The sequence below is a fragment of the Oncorhynchus kisutch genome, linkage group LG2 (assembly GCF_002021735.2).
Source record: "Oncorhynchus kisutch isolate 150728-3 linkage group LG2, Okis_V2, whole genome shotgun sequence".
Taxonomy (NCBI): Eukaryota; Metazoa; Chordata; class Actinopteri; order Salmoniformes; family Salmonidae; genus Oncorhynchus; species Oncorhynchus kisutch.
In genome coordinates, this window is record NC_034175.2 from 19258269 (window position 1) to 19283484 (window position 25216).

General features: G+C 42.0%; 1 protein-coding gene across 1 annotated transcript in view; it reads right to left on the minus strand.

Annotated features, from left to right (window-relative positions):
• Window positions 1-25061, minus strand: part of LOC109908787 (myotubularin-related protein 11-like) — a 34266-nt gene extending 9205 nt beyond the window's left edge. Inside the window, exons 1-8 of the mRNA XM_020507486.2 lie at window positions 24583-25061; window positions 17169-17238; window positions 9791-9927; window positions 9484-9553; window positions 9105-9244; window positions 1998-2082; window positions 786-933; window positions 471-558 (exon numbers count right to left, since the gene is read on the minus strand). Coding sequence (XP_020363075.1) covers window positions 471-558; window positions 786-933; window positions 1998-2082; window positions 9105-9244; window positions 9484-9553; window positions 9791-9927; window positions 17169-17238; window positions 24583-24639 — 795 coding nt within the window. The 5' untranslated portion in view covers window positions 24640-25061. The remainder of the gene's footprint in view (window positions 1-470; window positions 559-785; window positions 934-1997; window positions 2083-9104; window positions 9245-9483; window positions 9554-9790; window positions 9928-17168; window positions 17239-24582) is intronic.
• Window positions 25062-25216: the final 155 nt, after the last annotated feature.

Consider the following 25216-nt stretch of genomic DNA (forward strand, 5'->3'; position numbering starts at 1 on the left):
ACTGATATTGATGAGTGGTAAAGTTCTACTTACAGGAATGACTGATATTGATGAGTGGTAAAGTTCTACTTACAGGAATGACTGATATTGATGAGTGGTAGAGTTCTACTTACAGGAATGACTGATATTGATGAGTGGTAAAGTTCTACTTACAGGAATGACTGATATTGATGAGTGGTAAAGTTCTACTTCACAGGAATGACTGATATTGATGAGTGGTAGAGTTCTACTTACAGGAATGACTGATATTGATGAGTGGTAGAGTTCTACTTACAGGAATGTTGATATTGATGAGTGGTAGAGTTCTACTTACAGGAATGTCTGATATTGAGTGGTAGAGTTCTACTTACAGGAATGACTGATATTGATGAGTGGTAAAGTTCTACTTACAGGAATGACTGATATTGATGAGTGGTAAAGTTCTACTTACAGGAATGACTGATATTGATGAGTGGTAGAGTTCTACTTACAGGAATGCGTCCCTCGTTGAAGTGGGCAAAGGTCTTCTTCAGCTCAGTGTCTAGAACTTTCTGAGGGACCACGTTGAACTTGGGCAGACTGACATGAAGTAGGATAAAATGACATTAACCATTGCAAGTTTAATGGGCATTTGGGATAGGACACTGACTTTACACTAGGGGCACAGTGTGCGCAGGCTTCTGTTCCAGCCCAACACTAACAGGACCAGAGTGGGCAACTATATAATATATTTTATATTTTCCACTAATAAAGTTCCAAACAGGTGAACCACCAGGAAAGTTTCAGGTGGTGGGTGTATAGGCTACCTGGTGGACATCTCAAAGCGGTCATTGACAGAGCTGACCCTCCAGCCGCAGGCCCCGGTCCTCTCCAGTTCCTGCTCCCAGTCCGAAGAACTATCAAACCAGTTCATTTGGGAGTCACGCCTACGGTTGCTTAGAAACTGCTTCATCTCTGGGGGGGAAGAGAGAGGGGGTGGTGGAGAGATTTAGCTTTCCCTGAGAAAAGCCACACTGAAATATTGGTTATGCTGATTTAATGTGGATCACCATTAATATTCTTTTTTATATCACACTTAAAGCTGCATTATGTAACTTTTTAGGCAACCTGACCAAATTCACATAGAAATGTGAGTTATAGATCTGTCATTCTCATTAAAAAAAGTCTAACAAACGGTATATCTGTTTTATGTATGCTATTTCTATGGTTCCCGTTCTTAAGTTTAGTTTTTGTGTCTTTTACTTTCGGTTTTGTACACCAGCTTCAAACAGCTGAAAATACTATGTTTTTGCTTATGGGGAATATATTTCACATCGGTTTACATGGTACAATATTTTCTACACTATACTTGCTTGTTTTGGCAGTACTGGCAGCTTCATGAAATACTACCCGCAAAACACCAGTCTCAACGTCAACAGTGAAGAGGCGACTCAGGGATGCTGGCCTTCTAGGCAGAGTTCCTTTGTCCAGTGTCTGTGTTCTTTTGTCCATCTTAATCTTTTATTTTTATTGGCCAGTCTGATATATGGCTTTTTCTTTTAGTGTAGGGACCACGTTTATATATATATATTTTTAAAAATATTTGATGACATAAAGGTCCAACCTTTTTACCATTTAATACCAAACAAATACAGTAATACAGTTTCGAACTTGTCTGTTTAACAAACCCCTCTAATGCTTTCAATATGTGAAGAGCTTCAGTGCACTGTATTCAAAACAGTATGTTCTTTATTTTGGGGGGGGGGGGGGTCTTTGAGAGCCAGAGAGAATACCTGTAAGCTTGAGATCTTATCAAGGGCCTGCATACAATAGCAATTATTTCCAGCCCCATAATCCTTCAGACAAAAATAGTTGTGTGCCTGTGTGTATTTGTTTGTGTGTGGATGTATGAATGACTCATAATGAAACGATTCCAATTATCCCTATGACCTTTAAAATACTTCAGTTCTTTGTACTCAGAATGTACTCTCGTCAATGTGACTTTTTGAATAAAGTATTCCAGCGTGTGTGTGACTCACCAACGCTCCCCAGGGCTGCATTCTGGAAGGCGAGGACAGTCCCTGGCTTCAGAGGCTGGTAGGTCTTGGCAATGGTGTATGTTATCTGAGGAGGAGGAACAGGACTCATTCTGCTGATCAGCATGACAAAGTGCATCAGCTTTCAACATGGAGGGAGACCCTGTATGAATGATCACGACCTAGCAGACACATCAGTTTCTCTACTCACAGGGTACATGCTGCATAATAGCCATTTGAAACTCAAATCACAACCGTCTGAAGTCAACCTTCAAATCAGGAGACGCTGGGCATGCTACATGGTAATTATTATATAGGTGCTGAATATGCTTTGAAGGTCATTTTGTATTTAATCACAAGGACTCAGTAAACTAAAACATACACACACTTGCTGACAGTGAATTTGGAAAGTATTCAGACCCCTTGACTTTTCCCACATTTTGTTATGTTACAGCTTTATTCTAAAATTGATTAAATTAAATGTTTTCCTCATCAATCTACACACACTACCCCATAATAACAAAGTCAAATGTATATATATATAAAAAACGAAATAAAAACGTATTTACATAAGTATTCAGAGCCTTTGCTATGAGACTCGAAGTTGAGCTCAGGTGCATCTTGTTTCTATTGATCATCCTTGAGGTGTTTCTACCACTTGATTGGAGCCCACCTGTGGTAAATTCAATTGATTGGACATGATTTGGAAAGGCATACACCTGTCTATACAAGGTCCCACAGTTGACAGTGCATGTCAGAGCAAAAACCAAGCCATGAGGTCAAAGGAATTGCCCAAGGAGCTCCGAGACAGGATTGTGTCGAGGCACAGATCTGGGGAAGGGTACCAAAATATTTCTGCAGCATTGAAGGTCCCCAAGAACACAGTGGCCTCCATCATTCTTCAATGGAAAAAGTTTGGAACCACCAAGACTCTTCATAGAGCTGGCCGCTCAGCCAAACTGAGCAATCGGGAGAGAAGGGCCTTGGTTAGAGATGTGCCCAAGAACCCATTGGTCACTCTGACAGAGCTCCAGAGTTCCTCTGTGGAGATGGGAGAACCTTCCGAAAGGAAAATCATCTCTGCAGCACTCAACCAATTAGGCCTTTATGGTAGAGTGGCCAGACGGAAGCCACTCCTCAGTAAAAGGCACATGACAGCCTCTTGGAGTTTGCCAAAAGGCACCTAAAGGGCTCTCAGACCATGAGACAGAGATTCTCTGTTCTGATTAACCTAAGATTGAACACTTGACGCCTGACTTGACCTTCGCCTCTCCCGAGCCCGTTGGGGAGTTGCAGCAATGAGACAAGATCATAATTGGATTGTCCGGGTTAGGGGAGGGTTTGGCTGGGGGGGGCTTTACTTGGCTCATCGCACTCTAGCGACTCCTTGTACCGGGCCGTGCGCCTGCAGGCTGACTTCGGTCTTCAGTTGAACAGTGTTTCCTCCGACACATTCTTCTGGGTTAAGCAGGCGGGTGTTAAGGAGTGTGGTTTGGCGGGTCATGTTTCAGAGGACGTGTGACTTGACCTTTGCCTCTCCCGAGCCCGTTGGGGAGTTGCAGCGATGAGATAAGATCGTAATTGGATATGACGAAATTGGGGAGAAAAATAAGTCAAATGTAACAAATCACATATTAATAAGTTATATGGACTCACTCTGTGTGAAATAATAGGGGTTGACATGATTTGTGAATAACTACCCCTTCCTCTGTCCCCCATACATACAACATCTATAAGGTCCCTTAGTCAAGTATTGAATTTCAAGCACATATTCAACTAAAATGATCAGGGGACTTTTCGAAAGCCTCATAAAGAAGAGCAGTGATTGGTAGATGTGTAACAATAACAAATCAGACATGAAATATATCTTTAAGCACGGTCCAGTTAATAATTATGCTGTGGATGATGCATTAAACTACTTAGACACATCAAAGATGCAGTCTTCCTCCTGAACTGAGCTGCAGGACAGGAAATAAACTGCTTAGGGATGTCGCTATGAGGCCGTTGGTGATTTTAAAACAGCTGCAGAGTTCAATGGCTGTGATGGTAAAAAAAAAAAAAAGGATGGATCAACAGCATTGTATTAACCTAATTGACAGAGTGAAAAAAAAATAGAAATATATAGACAAAAATATTCCAAAACATGCATATGTACGCAACAAGACACTAAAGTAATACTGAAAAAAAACGCTCTAAAGGAATAAACATTTTGGCCTAAATGCAAAGCCTTATGTTTAAGGCAAATCCAACGCAACACATCACTCAGTAACTGCCTCCTTATTTTCAAGCATGGTGGTGGCTGCATCATGGTATGTGTATGCTTGACAATGACAAAGACTGGAGAGTTTTTCAGTATGAAAATAAATGGGATGGAGCTAAACACAGGCAAACTCCTGGAGAAAAACCTGCTTCAGTCTGCTTTACACTAGACTGGGAAAGGAATTCACCTTTCAACAGGACAATAACCTACTACACAAAGCAAAATCTACACTAGAGATGCTTACCAAGAAGACAGTGGATGTTTCTGAGTGGCCAAGTTACAGTTTTGACTTAAATCTGCTTGGCAAGACTTGAGAATTGCTGTCTAGCTATGATACCCAAAACCTTGACAAAGCTGGAGGAATTGTGAAAAGAACAATGGGCATATATGGCACAATACAGGTGTGCAAAGCTCTTATGAGACTTACCCAAGAAGACTCACAGCTGTAATCGCTGCCAAAGGTGAGTCTAACATGTATTGACTCAGGGGGTGAATACTTATCTAATCAAGGTATAGTAGTGTTTTATTTTTCATTCATCTTAAAAAATATATCGCATTTTTCTTCCACTCGGATATTATAGTATTTCATGTAGATAGTTGCCAAAAAGGACAATTAGTCTAAATCTATTTTAATCCTACTTTGTAACACAATAAAATGTGAAGACATCCAAGGGGATTGTAGACTTTTATAGCACTGTACACAGACTAGACATATAAATCAAATCAAATCAATTTTTATTGGTCACATACACATGGTTAGCAGATGTTAATGTGTGTGTAGCGAAATGCTTGTGCTTCTAGTTCCGACCATGCAGTAATACCTAACAAGTAATCTAACAATTTCACAACAACTACCTTTTACACACAAGTGTAAAGGAATTAATAAGAATATGTACATATAAATATATGGATGAGTGATGGCCGAACGGCATAGGCAAAATGCAGTAGATGGTATAGAGTACAGTATATACATATGAGATGAGTAATGTAGGGTATGTAAACATTATATAAAGTGTCATTGTTTAAAGTGACTAGTGATATATTTATTACATCCAATTTTTAATTAAAGTGGCTAGAGGTTTGAGTCAGTATGTTGGCAGCAGCCACTCAATGTGATGGCAGTGATGGCTGTTTAACAGTCTGATGGCCTTGATGATCTTTTTGGCCTTCCTGTGACATCGGGTGGTGTAGGTGTCCTGGTCTAAATTCCAAGCGTCACATCTGGAGGAAACCTGGCACCATCCCTACGGTGAAGCATGGTGGTGGCAGCATCGTGCTGTGGAGATGTTTTTCAGCGGCAGGAACTGGGAGACTTGTCAGGATTGAGGGAAAGGTGAATGTAGCAAAGTATAGAGAGAGATTCTTGATGAAAACCTGCTCCAGAGTAGGGCTGTTACAGTGACAGCCCTACTCTGCCACACCGGCAGTCAAGAGTTATGAAGGCAGTCAAATTCCATGTGACCGTTTAGTCACGGGAATTGGGTTTCTCCAAGCTCTGATGCTACAAACTGCCTGGTACTCAGCACTCGATTGTCCCTCTAATTACTCTGACATCAATGTAAATGTAATTGAAAATCTAATCAAACACTTCATGAGGGCCCATGAGCTTATGTTTATGCAATTGCATGAGAAAACAGGGTGATGGCCTCTATTAAAAATAGGAGGATCCCATCAGCTTTCTATAGGCTAGGCCTATATTTTTTACTCAACATTCCTAATATGAAGCACATTGCTTCTCTTTACAACAGGAGTATAGCCTACCTAATTGGCATGAAAATTAACTGTGGGAAAAGCTGCTCCCTTCGCTATTTAAGTGCATAGATTACATGTATTTTTTCCCTTGCCACTGTTTCGAGATAATGGTCCATTCGAAATCAAAACAAATTTCACACATATATGTAAAGACAGGATTAAAATCAAGAATTGTCTGATGGGTGACAATATTAGCCAATAATATCACTTGTGAATTATATATTATCACTTGTGAATGATGCCCAGCTTAAGGCAAGTTTAACGTGTGTACTGAGAGTCGGGAAGCAAGTTCAGGGAATGAGTGTTTAAATAAATAAACATAACATACTCCAAAACACAAACAATGCACAGACATGAAACTGAAACAGAAAACTTGACGCCCGGGGAAGAAACCATAGGGAAGGTAATCAGGGAGGTGATGGAGTCCAGCTGAGTCTGATGACACGCAGGTGTGCGCCATAATGAGCAGCCTAGTGACCTAGAGGCCGGAGAGGGAGCACATGACAGTACCCCCTTCCTAACGCGCACCTCCAGCCGCAGGACGTTGACCTAAATGACGATCCCAGGGATCAGGAGCGGACCAATCACCTCTGCTGAGGTGCGGGAAACCTGTTAGTCTGGCTGAGATGCAAGAGCATGGCGACCTAGAGTGCCGGAGAGAGAGCAAATGTGACGGTACCCCTCCCCGGCATGTTCAGCGCCAGCCGCAGGACACCAACCAAAGGGACGATCCCGGGGATTAGGAGCGGACCGGTCACCCCTGCTGATGCGCGGGAACTTGTTACAGGCTGGGACGCGGGAACCTGACAAACTGGTGATCCGGCTGAGGCATGAGAGCCTGACGAGCCGGTGGAAGCAGGGGAGCCTGAGTCCAGGTGAGTCTGATGACACACAGGTGCACGTAATGATGGTGACAGGTTTGCGCCATAATGAGCAGCCTGGTGACCTAGAGGACGGAGAGGGAGCAGGTGACAGCAAGAAACAAAGCCTTTATTTTCAACTTTTTCAAATCATAGTCACACACCTCATGTAGCTTAGCCCATAGGCCTATATGTTTTGAAAAGGTTTGTGCCAAATAACATCTTAAAATTAAGCACATTAATCCGCTTTACAAAGGGTGTGGAACCTAACTGGCATACATAAGCAGTGCGTGAGTTTCACGTTTGAGGAAGATAATTTCCACCATAAAAATGTACCTTTATAATAAAAGCATTACATGCATAATCACATTTGCGGTGACTTTTGATAATGGTGTTTTCCCGCTAATGGAACATTCAAGCTTATAGCATACTGCCATGTGCACATTTCTGCGCATATAAATAATAGTTTAGGCTAAACGTTCTGATCTGTTGCGTCAGCCTCATTGCATAAAAAAGCATTTTTTTATGCTAGTGGTTGTATTAATTCGGGATCTATCGCATCCCGCAACTGTCCAAGACTATGTTTGGAATATTTATTTCTCTCACAGAATAGGTCAACTTTTGTACTATGGGGGGATAGTAGATTGACATAGGCTAATGCTTTTGCTGTTCGTTAGGCCTCCTCATCTTGTTGGCTGATGAAACGTAAATGTGGACAGTTCTTTCAATATCTTCAATATGGAACTCGGAATTGGATAAGGCCGCCCTCAGTTGCGTCCCCGTTGTGTCTGTCTTCACTTGTAGCCTGTGAGGAAGACCCGATCATGTGATGAGAGAAATGTGAGTGAGAGGCGCTACGGAGCTTGCAGCACTCAGGGAGAAGGGATTCTAATTATTATATTTAGCCCAAGAGTACAACGACCACTGGGGCATTACGGCCACACAAAGGGGATGCCGCTGGGAAATTCTAGTGCTTGTCAAATTGTCAGACTGATGAAGTGTGTACAGCCTGAGCAAATAACAAAGCAGAGCTCATGCCTTTCAAGCAACTTTTTTCAAATCATCATTAGAGACGAGTCAGGTAGCCTTACAATTAATACAAATTCGAAATATATAGCCCAACATTTGTAGAACAACTGAAGTTAAATGAATAACTCTAAATTAGGCATAAAGGAGTACCAATTTCTTTGTTAACCGCTCAACACAGAATAGCTGCATGTGCGCAGTTCCTCAAAAAGTTTGGAGAAAATATCCTTTCTATTTTATTCAGCTTTGTTCAATTGTATTCTTCATACTATAAATTAATATAAATTAATGGCACGGAATTCTAAGCAACTCTTGTCTGCTAAATGAACTAGCGTAGCCCACAGCCATATGGCATAGCCAGATCAGAACCTAACATAAGGACATACATGGATTTATTGTGAAGGAGTAGGCTATATTACATGGATTTATTAGACTTCATAAAATGTAGATGTATCAGTGGCTTGTAGGCTGTGTGAAAGCCCGGAGTTGCTAAATGTGTTTATGTTAATTAACAGTAAATTACCGTGAAACGGCAGTTATTTGCTTGACAATCACTGGATGACTCAACTTCGTGACCTCCTCTGCCCTACTGCAGAGCGCTCAGGACTTCAGACTAGGGTGAAGGTTCACCTTCCAACAGGACAACGACCCTAAGCACATAGCCAAGACAACACAGGAGTATCTTCGGGACAAGTCTCTGAATGTCCTTGAGTGGCCCAGCCAGAGCCCGGACTTGAACCCAATCAAACAGCTCTTGAGAGACCTGAAAATAGCTCTGCAGCGATGCTCCCCATCCAACCTGACAAAGCTTGAGAGGATCTGCAGACAAGAATGGGAGAAACTCCCCAAATACAGGTGCCAAGCTTGTAGTGTCATACCCAAGAAGACCTGAGTCTGTAATCGCTGCCAAAGCTGCTTCAACAAAGTATTGAGTAAAGGGTCTGAATACTTATGTAAATGTGATATTTCCATTTTAAAAACCTGGTTTTGCTTCGTCAATTCGGGGTATTGTGTGTAGATTGATGAGGAGTTTTAGAATAAGGCTGTAACGTAATAAAATGTGGAAAAAATCAAGGGGTCTGAATACTTTCTGAATGCACTGTATACACGCCAGCACTCACTCACACACGCATGCACACACGCACACACACACGCACACACACACACGCACACACGCAGACACACACAGACACACACAGACACACGCACTACCTCCACAGCCTGTGTGTCGGGGGTGAGGCGGTCAAAGAGGAAGCAGAGAACACGCAGGTCCCGGCAGTACAACACCAGCTCCTCAGGAGTGAACTTCAGAGAGGAGCTAGCCGTCACCAGCTTGGTCCGGGATGGGCCCACTGCAGCACAGAGGTTACACAACCATCTTACAGTCAAAACCCAGGTACACAGAACACAGTACACCACTGATGGTTCACAGCTAAAGCTTCCTGTGTCAAGCCCAGACTTGAATTGGGTTTAGGATATTACGATTGTTTATTATTTCATCATATATTTTTACAAGTACATCTCGTGGCTCTCATAGCACAAAGGACTTTGGGAGCACTACAGCCTAGTAGAGTTGTAGAAGAAGCCTTACCAGCTACAACCTTCTCAATGGAGGCCAGGGCCACGTCATGATCCCCCAGGAGCACAGGGTCTGCGTTGTCCTACATAATGAGGGTTAGAGGGATGGTTCAAATATAGGTCAGTTTGTCTGATCAGGATTTTTTTACACCAATGAATGGATGGTCTGAAAACATTCTATATGATGTTGATTGTGATGATGATGATTATGCCCACAAGCCTTCTTCTAGCAATACTAGGGCATAATTACTACTTTCCTACTATGATACCAGGTGTGCTGTCCTTGAACAGTCCATACTCAGAGCTAGTCCAGCACTCACATCAGGTTTGGGGCTGTCCTGAGGCACAAAGGCCACTCTGAAGTGGGTACAGAAGAGAGTGCCAGACAGCCATCCACCCCCCTCCTTGGCAGTTAGCTTCTTCCTCACCAACACAGCCCTCTGCAGCACACACTCTCCTGGGGAACACAGACAGGGGGTTTAGGCTGGAGCTTACTGAATAGAATACAACAATTTTATTGTCCACAGAGTGTTTTAAATGTGCAAAAATATTGAAAACAATTTTAAAAATCCAAATAGCTATTTTGTATTTTAGAACATCATGAGAGTTTCATCGTCAAGACTGAGCATTCCAAGGTAAAGTGATAAATTGTGCAAAATACCAGAATGATTGTGTGTTTGAGGGAAGGGAGATGGTAACTTTGAATATTACGTATAACAGAAATGTGAATGAAAGTAAACTTCTGCATGAAGTTTATCAAGGGTCTGGGAGGTGCTATTTTCTCAGCTATGTCAGCCACTGAACGATTGAGTCAAACAGATGTAGTTGCCTGGCATCCGGGTCCAGCTTGGCATTTGCCTCATATTTCCGATCAAATTGACATTTCACATACACATGATAAAATACTGTGTGTGCAACGAATGTGATGACAGTTCTACTGTACATATTTAGCTATGTTGTAAATAACAGACCTTACATAGAAGACCTCTCTCGTGTACTTTGATCCGCAATCACAATACATCAGCTTGTGATAAAATCAAAATCACTGAAAAGGTACTCAGACACTAATTTTCTCTCTTAAACGGCACGCAACATTCAACTGTCTGAATTAGTATCTATTTCTTTACCTTCATACAAATAGTTTAGATCAGTCTGTCTACGTATCTATCAGTCTGTATCAAAATGGCAGCTGCTAATGTCTCAGTAGAGAAGGACCAATTCTCCTGTCCGATCAGGTCTGGATCTACTGAAAGATCCAGTGACTGCCTAGGGACACAGCTACTGTAAGGACCGTATTGAGAGCTACTGGGATCAGGATGATGAGAAGGTGGTCTACAGCAGCCCCCAGTGCAGACAGACCTTTATCCCAAGGCATTTTCTAAACAGAAATACCATCCTGGCTGATATGGTGGAGAAACTGAACAGAGAATTCCAAAGTGTTTCCTTTTATGCTAGACCAGGAGATATGCAGTGTGACGTCTGCTCGGGGAGAAACCACAAAGCGGATATTTCCTGCCTGGTGTGTATGGCCAGCTACTGTAGGACTGCCCTCCAGCATCACTATGAATCTTCTGCATCTAAGATGTACACGCTAGTCAAAGCCTTGCCAAAACTGCAGGAGAAGGTCTGCTCTCGTCATAACAAACTGCTGGACGAGTACTTTGAAGAACAGCAATGTTTCTGTTATCTGCGTAGATGAACATAAAGACCACGATAGAGTCTCAGCTGAAGCAGAAAGGAGTGTGAAAGAAATTCAGGTGAAAATACGGTGGAAACATTTCAACTGAAGAGAAAAGAGAAGACATGGGATATAGAACAGCTCAGAGGAGCTACGGCGTCCCTCGAGAGCTCTGCACAGGCAGCAGCAGAGGACAGTGAGAGGATGTTTACTGAGCCGATCCACTCCATTGAGAGAAGGTGCTCTGAGGTGAAGGAGTCGATCAGAGCCCAGGAGGAGGCTGAAGTGAATCGGGTTGAACTGCTCCTGAAGAGACTGGGGCAGGAGGTGGGTAAGCTCTGGATAAGAGAAGCTGAGCTGGAACAACTCTCACAAAATATAAAATCTATTTCCTTCAGATGTATAAGGAACATTGTAACCCTGTCTCTGAAGATTTGCTATGATTTTGGGGCGGTGAGGAAATCAGAAACTTAACTCAAGAAAAAGTTGAAGAGCTACTAGAAGGGAGGGGTGGCGATAATACCATGGCAGTGTCTGTCCAAATGCTAGTGCTACTCAAACATATTTAAAGCAAGTGAGGAATCATTCCGTCATCACAATTGTTGATATCAGTGCAAACATTGTCGCAAATACAAAAAGCAGCATGATAAGAGGCATGTCTGTGTCAATTAATTAATTTTCCTATTTAGATTAATGGACAGTCCTTTTCTCACTGTAGTGTTTTGGCCTTAAATGAAGCTGCATGTATCAACGCCAGTCATATACTATATATACTACTTATATACTACTTCCATCTCAGTCTCCAACTTTATCGCATCAATATACTGTACTTATGTATCCTCATTACACTTCAGATGCATTTTCCAATCCAAATGCATGACTTCCCTTCTGTGCAGGGATGCATTGGTGCATATTTACAGAGCCTTTTTTTATGTCAATAAAACTTGCAACTTAACCTGCTCTTGTCTAGTCTCATGGGATACAGGGCCAATATATTTTCCAGATTGATACAGCTCGGGCTCTACAGCTATCAATATTAGTCTATTACCATGTTATTACGCCATAAATGTGTTTAAATGCTTTGTTGGGAATGATGAATTTATGCAACATATTTTGAAATATGTTTGTAATATTTTGTTCATGCTTGAAAATAAAAATTAGATTCCAGAACTCTAGAACAAAGCTTCCAAAAACAAGCACATTCACCCATACAGCTTTCTCACATCTAAACACACAGACACACCTTCTTTCACACAGCAGTGAGACAGCACATTTGTAATGCTCCCTGGCAGCAAAACAAAGCCTTTACCAGCTAGACTTGGGTTTCCATGGCAACAGAGTCCAGGAGAGAGTAGAGGGGTAACATGGCCTTTTTGTCTCTTGCAAGGGAAGTGTTGGGCCAGACACCATCATAGTGGAGAGAATGTTTTAGTTTTCAGTTTTTAGAACAATAAAAAGGATTTGGTGGGTTGTTAAGAGGGCTGAATTCCTTCAAAACTAATTTTAAGGAACAACTGAATTCCTTCAAAATAACATTTAAGGAAAACAAAAAAGTAATAAGTCAAAAACATAACTGCACAAAGCATGCCATTTTTGGTACAGCTCAACCTCCTCAGATTAGACCTCAACCTCGGTTAAGAGAAGATTTTCAGGGATACCGAATTGCATAAAAAGAGAATAACAGGAAATCTTCATTTAACACATCAAATGCTTGTTTATCCTATAAGAAAGGGAAGTGTGGTTGTAATCACGGTCATCACAGCTAACACTCCAATACTTCGACCATTGCGCAAGATTAACACCAAAGCCTGGCAAAAGCTACAAAGAAATCTTCAAAGGGTCCCTCAGCGAAGCCACAAGATCTTTGGGGTGTGTGAGCTGAAGACTGGAATCAAGCAAGGCACTGTGATTAGGCTACGTTTACGCCGATTTCGGTCTCACGACGCCGGATCAAAGTCACAAACCCTCAGCACAAGTATTCCCTTTCTAAAGTCTCGGACATATAGCTACAAATTAAACTCTTGAACCAGGCGCCCTATGGACAATTTAGGTTGTAAACACAAATGGGCCCTTGTTTCTAGGATTGCCTGTTACTCTGTGGCCAATCAGGCTCAGTGGGATTCGTGTGCTCCTTTTAATGGCTCCCCGGGTGCAACAGTGTTGAAGACATTTCTCAGGCATTGTGGCTCACAGATGTGAGAGAGGGGACAGGAAGTTTCTGGTTTGAGATCTGGACTGGAGAGTCTGCAGGTAGTTTACATTCCCACAGCATGGGAAGCTGAGGATTGAGTGACTCAATACTCTGTATACAGTGAAGCTGTTTATGAGACGACACTGGTAATTTAACATTTTAAACAGTTTTACTGTCGTCCTACAGAGTGCAGACCCCACCCCCACCACACACACAACGCTCAAGTGCCTTTGTCGCTCTCTCTTTCTAACCCTCTCTCGCACACAAAAACACATGTACACACAGACTCACATATGCATGCATACAAACACATACACATGCACAGACACTTTCATGCAAACACACATAAACACTGGAAAATCCCCACTGTGGCCATCTTTCTCTTTGTCCATTGGTGTTCTGCCAGTGGATTGAAAAATCTGAGAAATCGGCCAGAGAGAACACAGCTGCATGTGATATGAACCAAATGCTCCATTTTCAATTTAATTTGTGTCCAACAACATTTGTTCTCCATTTTGTTCCTATGTGTGTGCAGAGCAGACGTTTCTGGCCCTCTGCTAACCGATGGGAGAGAATAAGACAAATCGGTTGTACCAGAGCAGTGTCATGAGACGTCTGATGAAACAACACACAGCTTTGTTTTCCTGAACTTACAGGATACCGAATTGCATAAAAAGAGAATAACAGGAAATCTTCATTTAACACATCAAATGCTTGTTTATCCTATAAGAAAGGGAAGTGTGGTTGTAATCACGGTCATCACAGCTAACACTCCAATACTTCGCCCATTGCGCAAGATTAACACCAAAGCCTGGCAAAAGCTACAAAGTTTGGGGAATAGAAACGTATTCCCATTCAAAAATCCTATTCTATCCTAACCCTCAATATAACCCTAGCTTCAACCCCAAAACCTAGCACTTAAGCCTAAAATAGCATTTTAACTAAATTCAGGACATGAAAAAAGTTCTGACTTTTCAAAATGTTTCTTGTTTTCCTTGTGGTCGTGATAATGTAGGAAAACATGTATACACACACAGAATGCACAGAGCTCTTCGCTACTTCTTTAGGTAGTGTGCTATCCAAACTGAGCTCATAAAGCATACAATTGTATATTCTTCAGAGATATTGACCTGCTCTTCTCTTGTCACTCAGCAAGGCCAGCAGTGACAGTCCAATGCTTGACACCAACCCAAATCCTGTGTAACATAAGCGCATGGATCAGGGGATTGTGGTTATGCTCTGAGGAGGGTCCTCAGAGGAGGGTCCTCAGGCCCCTCACATTCAAAAGGTACAGTGCCTTGCGAAAGTATTCGGCCCCCTTGAACTTTGCGACCTTTTGCCACATTTCAGGCTTCAAACATAAAGATATAAAACTGTATTTTTTTGTGAAGAATCAACAACAAGTGGGACACAATCATGAAGTGGAACGAGCTCGAGCTCAGTGAGGTTGGATGGAGAGCATTTGTGAACAGCAGTTTTCAGTTCTTTCCACAGATTCTCGATTAGATTCAGGTCTGGACTTTGACTTGGCCATTCTAACACCTGGATATGTTTATTTTTGAACCATTCCATTGTAGATTTTGCTTTATGTTTTGGATCATTGTCTTGTTGGAAGACAAATCTCCATCAGGTTTTCTTCCAGAATGGTCCTGTATTTGGCTCCATTCATCTTCCCATCAATTTTAACCATCTTCCCTGTCCCTGCTGAAGAAAAGCAGGCCCAAACCATGATGCTGCCACCACCATGTTTGACAGTGGGGATGGTGTGTTCAGGGTGATGAGCTGTGTTGCTTTTACGCCAAACATAACGTTTTGCATTGTTGCCAAAAAGTTCAATTTTGGTTTCATCTGACCAGAGCACCTTCTTCCACATGTTTGGTGTGTCTCCCAGTTGGCTTGTGGCAAACTTTAAACGACACTTTTTATGGATATCTTTAAGAAATGGCTTTCTTCTTGCCACTCTTCCATAAAGGCCAGATTTGTGCAATATACGACTGATTGTTGTCCTATGGACAGAGTCTCCCACCTCAGCTGTAGATCTCTGCAGTTCATCCAGAGTGATCATGGGCCTCTTGGCTGCATCTCTGATCAGTCTTCTCCTTGTATGAGCTGAACGTTTAGAGGGACGGCCAGGTCTTGGTAGATTTGCAGTGGTCTGATACTCCTTCCATTTCAATATTATCGCTTGCACAGTGCTCCTTGGGATGTTTAAAGCTTGGGAAATCTTTTTGTATCCAAATCCGGCTTTAAACTTCTTCACAACAGTATCTCGGACCTGCCTGGTGTGTTCCTTGTTCTTCATGATGCTCTCTGCGCTTTTAACGGACCTCTGAGACTATCACAGTGCAGGTACATTTATACGGAGACTTGATTACACACAGGTGGATTGTATTTATCATCATTAGTCATTTAGGTCAACATTGGATCATTCAGAGATCCTCACTGAACTTCTGGAGAGAGTTTGCTGCACTGAAAGTAAAGGGGCTGAATAATTTTGCACGCCCAATTTTTCAGTTTTTGATTTGTTAAAAAAGTTTGAAATATGCAATAAATGTCGTTCCACGTCATGATTGTGTCCCACTTGTTGTTGATTCTTCACAAAAAAATACAGTTTTATATCTTTATGTTTGAAGCCTGAAATGTGGCAAAAGGTCGCAAAGTTCAAGGGGGCCGAATACTTTTGCAAGGCACTGTACTTGATCTATCTATCTATCTATCTATCCACCCATAGCTGTTTGCGCTGCCCTGACCCATTCACCCCCTGGAGCCTGTTCTGGTTTCCCCTGTCCTGTGTCTGAGTGTTATCTGAGAATGTGATGAATGGCAAGCAGGGTTGTATAGTATACAGTACACTGAGGCCTGGGACTGTTCTGACCGTCTGTGGGATGCTGCAACGTGAGCCCTTTCACCCAGTTTGCTTCCACAGATTTCCCATTCCCTTGCGTGGTGCCTCTGAAAGTGTGTGTAGCACATTTTTCAGAGCCGAAAGTCAGTTTCCAACATGAGAGAACTCCTTTGCAGAAACTATGACAGTGTTTCCCATTCGGATGAACCCTTTCTGCCTTAATGTGAGGCAGGTTTCCATGACCAGCTGTGTTTCAAATCTTCCATGACATAGAAAATTGGTCAGAGAAAGGGAAGAAGAGGGATGTGAGAGCCGGAGAGAAAGAAAGACAGACAGACAGACAGACAGACAGAATGTCACAGTCACACGATAAAATAAAAAAAACTGAATGGGACCATAGTGATCCTCAGACAGACTGGGAGAGTCTGGAAAGAATGAGATAAAAACAGTTTCTGAATCAGACAGAAAAAGTGAATGAAGTGGAAAGTGAGAGAGGAGGGACGGGGAGAGCTGTGTCTAGGTTAGCGGTACAAGGTGTAAGTGAGAGCTGAAATTGAAAGGGACAAGGAAACACACACACACTGCTCCCACAGAGGTGCTGTGAATAACTGCTGATATGAAACGGTAGAGATTAGCATGGTTCTGGAGGGGCCCTGGCCTGCCAACATTCCTCTTGGAAAGCTCATGCCACGCGGCGTGCTGCTGAAACTGAGATTATGACCAGGGGCAGAGGCCTACAGCACTGCTCTCCACAGCACACAGACACACTGTTCTCACAGAGGCTACATTACAGTAGCTTAGCACTAGGATTTAGTAAGAAAACAAGAGATATAGATGGGTGCAGTTTCAAAAGATGGACTTGCCTAAAGAGATGTGGCTGACACTGTGTTTTCAGACCCACATGTTATGATATGCGTATGGCTACTGTATTTCTGACATGGAAATAGCATCATATTCATCAGCGCTCTGCAGTCTGGGATTTACCTGGTAAGCAGCGCAGTCCAAACACATCTCTCCCCCGTGCGTTGACACCACTGTGACTCAGCATCCTCTCCTGGGGGGGACAGAAAACAGACCTGGTGTTATTACTGCAACCTTTCAAAAAAGAATTAGAGAACAAACACTCATGTGATTTTGCTTCAACTCAAGATCTTCTTATTGACCACATTCCCCAAAACCATAGCCAATCCCACAATGCTCCATGTTGACTCTCAGTTTCCATGTTTTATTAGTTGTTTTGCTCTGTACTGTATGATTTGATGCAGTCTCTCCAGGCTGTTCTGCTAGCGCCATAATCCAATCCCATAGAACCAGGGTAGCAGGGTGGTAGCCTAGTGGTTAGAGCGTTGGACTAGTAACCGGAAGGTTGCAAGTTCAAACCCCCGAGCTGACAAGGTACAAATATGTCGTTCTGCCCCTGAACAGGCAGTTAACCCACTGTTCCTAGGCCGTCATTGAAAATAAGAATTTGTTCTTAACTGATCTTGCCTAGTTAAATAAAGGTAAAAAAAAAAAAATACAGGTTGCTATTACTGGACTACTGGCTAGCTGCTAGCACATATGGGCCCATTTAGCCTGAGCTCCCACCCCCCCACAGAAGACCATTTACACAGGGTAGAAATCACACAATGCACAAGACATAGGCCTAGGCATTGAAAAAGGAACTGTTTGTTCTGGTAATGACCACTCAGGCGGTCCAGTATAGAAACATGGAGATTGCTTTGCACTGAGGTCAAAGTATACAATGAATCTTTATGGTACGGACTACTCACTCAGCAATTCTTCACTGCCTACAAGGCCGCTATTCACAATCATGTTAAATTTTTGCACCAGTTTAGTCACATATTTCTTGGTAGAACGAACTAAAAACAACTTAATGTGTGACAAATAATCTTAGGCTACTATAACTCGTGACACACACAATGTAGTGGTGAAGTGAACTGCGTGCTAACATGCTAATGAAAACATATGGCACTCTTCTGGTTAACTTTAGATTGACAGTGGCTAAAACCTCACGAGAGCGTTAAAACAAAGATAACCGTTGCTCCATCAAAAGGTTGTAAGTCCCACTCATTCATAGCGTAGCTGTTTGCCTTGTCTGTGAAACGCATATGTCCAACCGACCATATCAACAGAGGCCTAAACTCACGAGCACTCCACTAACATTAGCATGATGCTAGCATCATTTGGTTTTCAGCTTCTTTCCCATCATCAAATCTCACAGCTTTTAAATTCTTGCCTCAGAAAGCAAGTGCCAATTCTCAAGTGAAGTCATGTGGTTAATCAATTTTCCAAATTCATTGGCTGCAGTTAGTGTGAGAGAAACCCCAACCCCAAACTGCCAAACCCCCCTAACAAATACCTCAGAAACAGGCTAACAATCCTTACTTTCTCAAAACAGAATATGAAGTCCTGGGTCATACCAAGACATCCTGGACAGGGTTATTGTTCCACCAATTTTATTGACTCAATCCTCCTCCCAAGACCTGAGTTAGCAGAAGGGAATGGTGGAAAAACAAGCCTGTTTTTAAATTACAAGGGAGAACACTAAAACTTTACAAGGTTCTTGGTTTCTGCTTGCCAGCAGATCATTGTTCATTTTTGTTTTCATCTGGCTTTTCAAGTCATATGTTTATCCATTGTTCTAGCACCAATTCCCCATGTATAACTAAAACATTCTGCATTCCTTGCTCTTTTTCAGAACTTATTTAGATATTTAGATCTTGTTTTATTTTTATTTTTTATCTGAAACTCAGTTCCTTGTATCAACCAATATTAACAAACGCTGTGTCTGTGCCTTGGGGTTGTTATATTATATTCCGAAAGTTCAGTAAACATATTTGGATTCCAACAGCAGAAATTCTCCAAACTGCTCCACCAGCTAAAACTACATTGGAGGCTGAGGAAGAATAGAGCCCATCAAATAAACTACAACAAAATGTGTCATAACAGGAAGAGGAACTGCACTAGGCAAGTCAGTTAAGAACAAATTCTTATTTTCAACGAGGGTCTAGAAACAGTGGGTTAACTGCCTTGTTCAGGGGCAGAACAACAGATTTGTACTTTGTCAGCTCGGGGATTTGAACTTGCAACCTTTCCGTTCCATACTCTAACCACTAGGCTACCTTGCCGCCCCAATAGGAGAGAAGGGTGAGGTGAAGTTGTCTAGATTAAAATGACTGGAACTCTAAATCAGTGAAGGAGAGGAAAAATCCCAAATTAGAGTCCCAAATCCAATTCACCCCCAAAATGAATAACCACATGTCCAGGCTCTGTTTCTGCTGATGTTTCACTCCTTGACTCTGCCTTAAGTATCTGGCTTCTGTGTGTGTACTACTCAATCAACTCTTTCCCTCCCTCCCTTTCTCCCCAGGGAGTGCAGCCAAGGCCCATTGCAGTTTCCATTGCTCATGGCTTCCCCTTGCCACTGCGACCAGACTTCTTCTACAGAGGAGAACATACCTCCTCTGCCCTGAAATAGACCAAACTTTACCGGAGGGAGGAAAGTGGCAGTCCAACACCACATAAACCTCACACTGTAGGGTTGAACAACGTCCCTCGCCAACAAGCACAACAAGGGGCCTGTGTGTAGCTCTGGTAGTTACATTTTTACTAGTTAGATCATTACAACACATTGTTTTAACATGTGGTGCTGCTGTAGAGGGAGTTTAGTCTGTCGGTTCATGTGGTATTGTCAATTTCCTCACATCAATAAGTAGGTTTATGGCATTGTCGTAGGGGCTCTAAAAATATAAACAAGGATGTGGGGTCTTTTCTCTAATCATGGACTCACTTTGAAGTGTTTTTACCTCTTGCCCCATTTGGAGCAACCCCTGAAACATAAACCAGACAAAAGTCGTCCTAAAACCCAAAACCGTTTCTGTCTAGCCGTGAGTCGTGGCTTTGCTTTAATGCCGCCTCTTTCTTTTGCTTTCAAGGAGCATCTACGACAGTGCAATACATTTCCTACAACATAGTCACATCACACACTTTATTATACAGAGAGAATAAAACCCTAAAGACAAAACAACGAAAAAGAACCCACAATGGAATAGACTACTGAGAATTCCACCTCGGAATGTACAAAAAACAAGGAAGGAAAGTGATTTAAACATATAGGAGAAAATATTATGAATGTTTTTAATGAATCGTGAATTCATATGCCATTATCCACTTGCCCTGCTTAAAATGCAGCTTTGAACCACTAGCTTACTCTTCAGCCTGCAGAAGCAGTACTATAACTCTCCCTGTGGAATCTAATGTGCCCACTACCCTCCATATAAATTAAGGTAGAGGGACTATTTGTAGTACAGTGAGGGAAAAAAGTATTTGATCCCCTGCTGATTTTGTACTTTTGCCCACTGACAAAGAAATGATCCGTCAATAATTTTAATGGTAGGTTATTTTGAACATTGAGAGACAGGATAACAAAAAAAATCCAGAAAAACGCATGTCAAAAATGTTATAAATTGATTTGCATTTTAATGAGGGAAATAAGTATTTGACCCCCTCTCAACCAGAAGAATCTGTGGCTCCCAGGTGTCTTTTATACAGGTAACGAGCTGAGATTAGGAGCACACTCTTAAAGGGAGTGCTCCTAATCTCCGTTTGTTACCTGTATAAAAGACACCTGTCCACAGAAGCAATCAATCAATCAGATTACAAACTCTCCACCATGGCCAAGACCAAAGAGCTCTCCAAGGATGTCAGGGACAAGATTGTAGACCTACACAAGGCTGGAATGGGCTATAAGACCATCGCCAAGCATCTTGGTGAGTAGGTGACAACAGTTGGTGCGATTATAGGCAAATGGAAGAAACACAAAATAACTGTCAATCTCCCTCGGCCTGGGGCTCCATGCAAGATCTCACCTCGTGGAGTTGCAATGATCATGAGAACGGAGAGGAATCAGCCCAGAACTACATGGGAGGATCTTGTCAATGATCTCAAGGCAGCTGGGACCAGTCACCAAGAAAACAATTGGTAACACACTACGCCGTGAAGGACTGAAATCCTGCAGCGCCCGCAAGGTCCCCCTGCTCAAGAAACCACATATACATGCCCGTCTGAAGTTTGCCAGAGGACAACTGGTTGAAAGTGTTGTGGTCAGATGAGACCAAAATGGAGCTCTTTGGCATCAACTCAACTCACCGTGTTTGGAGGAGGAGGAATGCTGCCTATGACCCCAAGACAAAATCCCTCCTGAGATGTGTGCAAACCTGGTGGCCAACTACAAGAAATGCCAGACCTCTGTGATTGCCAACAAAGGTTTTGCCACCAAGTACTAAGTCATGTTTTGCAAAGGGGTCAAATACCTATTTCCCTCATTAAAATGCAAATCAATTTATAACATTTTTGACATGCATTTTTCTGAATGTTGTTGTTATTGTGTCTCTCACTGTTCAAATAAACCTACCATTGAAATTATAGACTGATCATTTCTTTGTCAGTGGGCAAACGTACAAAATCAGCAGGGGATCAAATACTTTTATCCCCTCACTGTAATGCCTATGGTGTCTTGGCCTTATATCATTATAACCTACCTCCGTATAGACTTGGTCTGCAACAATCACTCATTAACTGCTTAACGATAGTCGAAATGAGTTGTTCATGGTGGGACATTTTGTATTCAAATCCTCTTCTATATCCCTCTCCATTCAACTGTGTATAATCTAGTCCGAAGTAAACGGTTTGTATACTCAGTGATGCACTCGCTGTGAAAGTAAGGTTCAAAGTTAAATCAGAGGGTGTGTGTGTGGCACGTGTGTGTCAGAGGGTGTATCTGGCGATACATATTTCAAGCTTCTATTTGTCACTGTGCATGTGTCAGTACGTTGCTTAAGTATCTCTATTTGTAGACTGTAAAAACAGGACAGGTTTCAATAACTCATGTTTTAAATGTGCTTCTTGTTTAACAAAAATGTGTGACTCTAGCAACTCATAAAATACAACTCCCACATTGGGTGTTGCCCAAAACAATCTAGACACTTGAAATGGACAGAAATAGGCTACTATCCTTGTTTCACGCTTTCCCTGGGGGATAGCAGTATTGGTTAATAATCACCCAATGGACGATCAATAAACCCTTGAAAACAAGCCTACATCTTGTTTACTGAGAGGCGGCATTGTTTTTGTTCAGTTTCTGCATGGGAAGCACCGCCAGTTCCATAGCTTGTTTCAGGATCTGAGGTCTTGGCCCTATGGGACTGGGTGTGTGTGAATACCATTTTGGCTCTCTTTTATGAACCCTCCTGGATCTCATAGAGCTGAGCCCGCCTCTTACATTTTCACTACTGTGGCACTTGCATTGTGTTGTGTGGCTGACTGACTGCTTCCAGATTCCAGCCCATAGATGTATGTTCTAGCTAGCTGAGGAGCCAGCATGTGAACAATTCAGGGGAGGGGAAAGACAGAGTGTGGGAAAACAACCAGCCTTCAGTGTAATTATGAAAAGTAACATGCAAACCTCCTCATAACCCAATCAGTCTGCATGTGACGTGAAATGAATGGCAGAACTTTTCTTAACCTTATGTAATTTCTCAATGGTAACTAATTTGGTATTACTGTAAATAGCCTACATACACAAGAGTTACAACACTATTCCACAAATGTAATTTAGTTCAGTATTGGGGTGCTGTAGCCTACTTACTAAATACAAAATGAGAGCGACAAAGGTTTCAGGTCCATAGACAACTCATTCCTAATTTCTATTCAGTGCGTTTCTAAACCTCAACACGTTAGTGGAAGTGAAACCAGAATGTGGAGGTGTATAATTTTCAGGACATCACCATGTGTTTCTCTACAGCCACATTGCAAACTTCTATTTAAGATGGCTAAAATAAACTGCCGTCTCTGTTAGGCACTTATATTCATAATCAAATTCAAAACATCCTGCTCCTCAGGCTGTCGTTTCCATGGCAACGGTCAGATGTTGCACTAATCACCACCACTCCACGTGAGCAGAAATGCCTGAGGGTGGAGTTGAGGCATCTTTTATTGTTTCCCCCTGCGGTTTCTCTAAATAACCATGGAGGAAGAGCTAAGCAGCACAGGGCGCACGAGCATAACATTTACAATTCGAAAGAATATCTAGGCTATGACATAAACCATCACTGTAATAATCAGTCCACCAATTTTCCCCAAGGTTCTTCGATTTAAATTGGTTTTAATTGTATTGGGCTTATAGACATGTCCCTCGCCCCGAATGTGCTCACATAGACACAGTCTTCCATGTAATGACGTCCAAAACTGTTGTCTCTCTTGTAAAGGAGGCAGCAATGCAGATTTACCAAGACTTCTCCAAAGACGGGCGTGACAAAGCACGTTGACTGACATACTGTAAGTAAGGTTGATCCCTCTGTGGTGGTATAACAGAGTTGAAGGCATCAACAGTGTAGACAGACCCATCCAGAGCTACACCACAATGTGTAGTGTGCAACAACAAAAAATTCAAGGCCACAACACATGAAAGATCTCAGAAATGAATGTTAAGAAACCACAGGGCTCTCTGCGGTTCATATATATATATATATATATATATATATACATACATACATAACACACACATACACCTTTAGTGATACACTGTGTGATGATAGCAGCTTCCTGGATGATTGCTACCTGGCCACCCAAGCTTAGAATCACATGAGGTGCTGCTGAAGAGTAGTTATGAGTGGTTTAAGAAAACAGGCATCGCTCTATGCATGATGATCCAGGGTCTTAAATATATAGCCTAATCGCACTTGCTGAAGTCAATTCATATTCCCACATCTCATATAATACTGTACAGTATGCAACTGTACACTATGTGCCTGTAGTGTTTAAGTTTTGGTTTAGTCCATCAGCTCCAAAAAATATATATATTTCTCTAAATACATAAACCATATGGACATTCATAGCACATGCCATCATTTGGTATGGATAATTCATACAATCCAAGCAGGCAAAACTCAGTGCACACGTGCTGCCTGCCTCTACCATATAGAAACATTGTACATAAAACAAAGAATGCTACGATGAACAGCTTGTATTTGTTGCTACATAAAAGGAAAACAACTCCCTCAGTCCCAGACAGTAAGAATAAAAGGCCTTCTGTGTGTGGAATGTAGGTTATCAAACCATGAAACTGTTTCCACAAGTAATACAGTCTTAAAATGTTTCCTAGAATTCGATACAATGTGTCCAACTAATTCGACAATGTAACTAACCATTCTGAACACAGCAAAATATCTAGGTGGAATCTACACTCTACCTCTGTGTATATAGTCCACCAATGATCGAAAAAAGTATTTCAGTTTATTATTCTCATTGGTACCTAAAAAGTTAAGCCAGGGCAAGCTACATTTCAGGATATGAAGAAAATGAAACAGAATATGAAAACATTGCGTCGAAAGCCTACCTTTATATCTGGAACCATTTGTCTCACTTTGAACGTGGTTTTGGATCCCGTTAACATTTTGACGTCCAATATCCAACTCTCTCGGCACGAACTACAGAAAGTAAGCTATCAGACTTGAGTTAATTTACGTTTTTTTTCCGATGGCGAGAAGAAAAAATGCCTTTAATCGCTCCATGTCTTTTCCAGGAAAACATAAGAAACGGTCCACTTTCTTCGAATGTCAGCGAGTCCATGCATCATCGGTTTCGAGAACAGAGGTGGTCTCTGAATTACAAACTAATTTAGTTTCTTTCACGTTTATCATTGGCGAAAGCATCCATGTCTGTACGCTACTGTGTAGAGCACGCCCCGCATAAATGTAGAGCCTGTCAGGAATATTTGCTTATAGGTTGTCAGTCACTGGTAAGGGGATGAAATGTATATATAATCTGCTTGTCCCTTTTGCGTTCCATTTGTTGTTTCCCCCTCACCATAGTTAAAACGACACACACCAGTGAAAAAAGCAAGTGCAGTAGAGCCTCTTAAAGGGCCAGCAGTGTAAAAAGCATCTAATAAGAATCCATTTTTTTGTTTTACCAGTAGTTTGTTCTTCACTAATGGTCCTGCAAATTAAGCCACAAGGTGTGCATGTTCA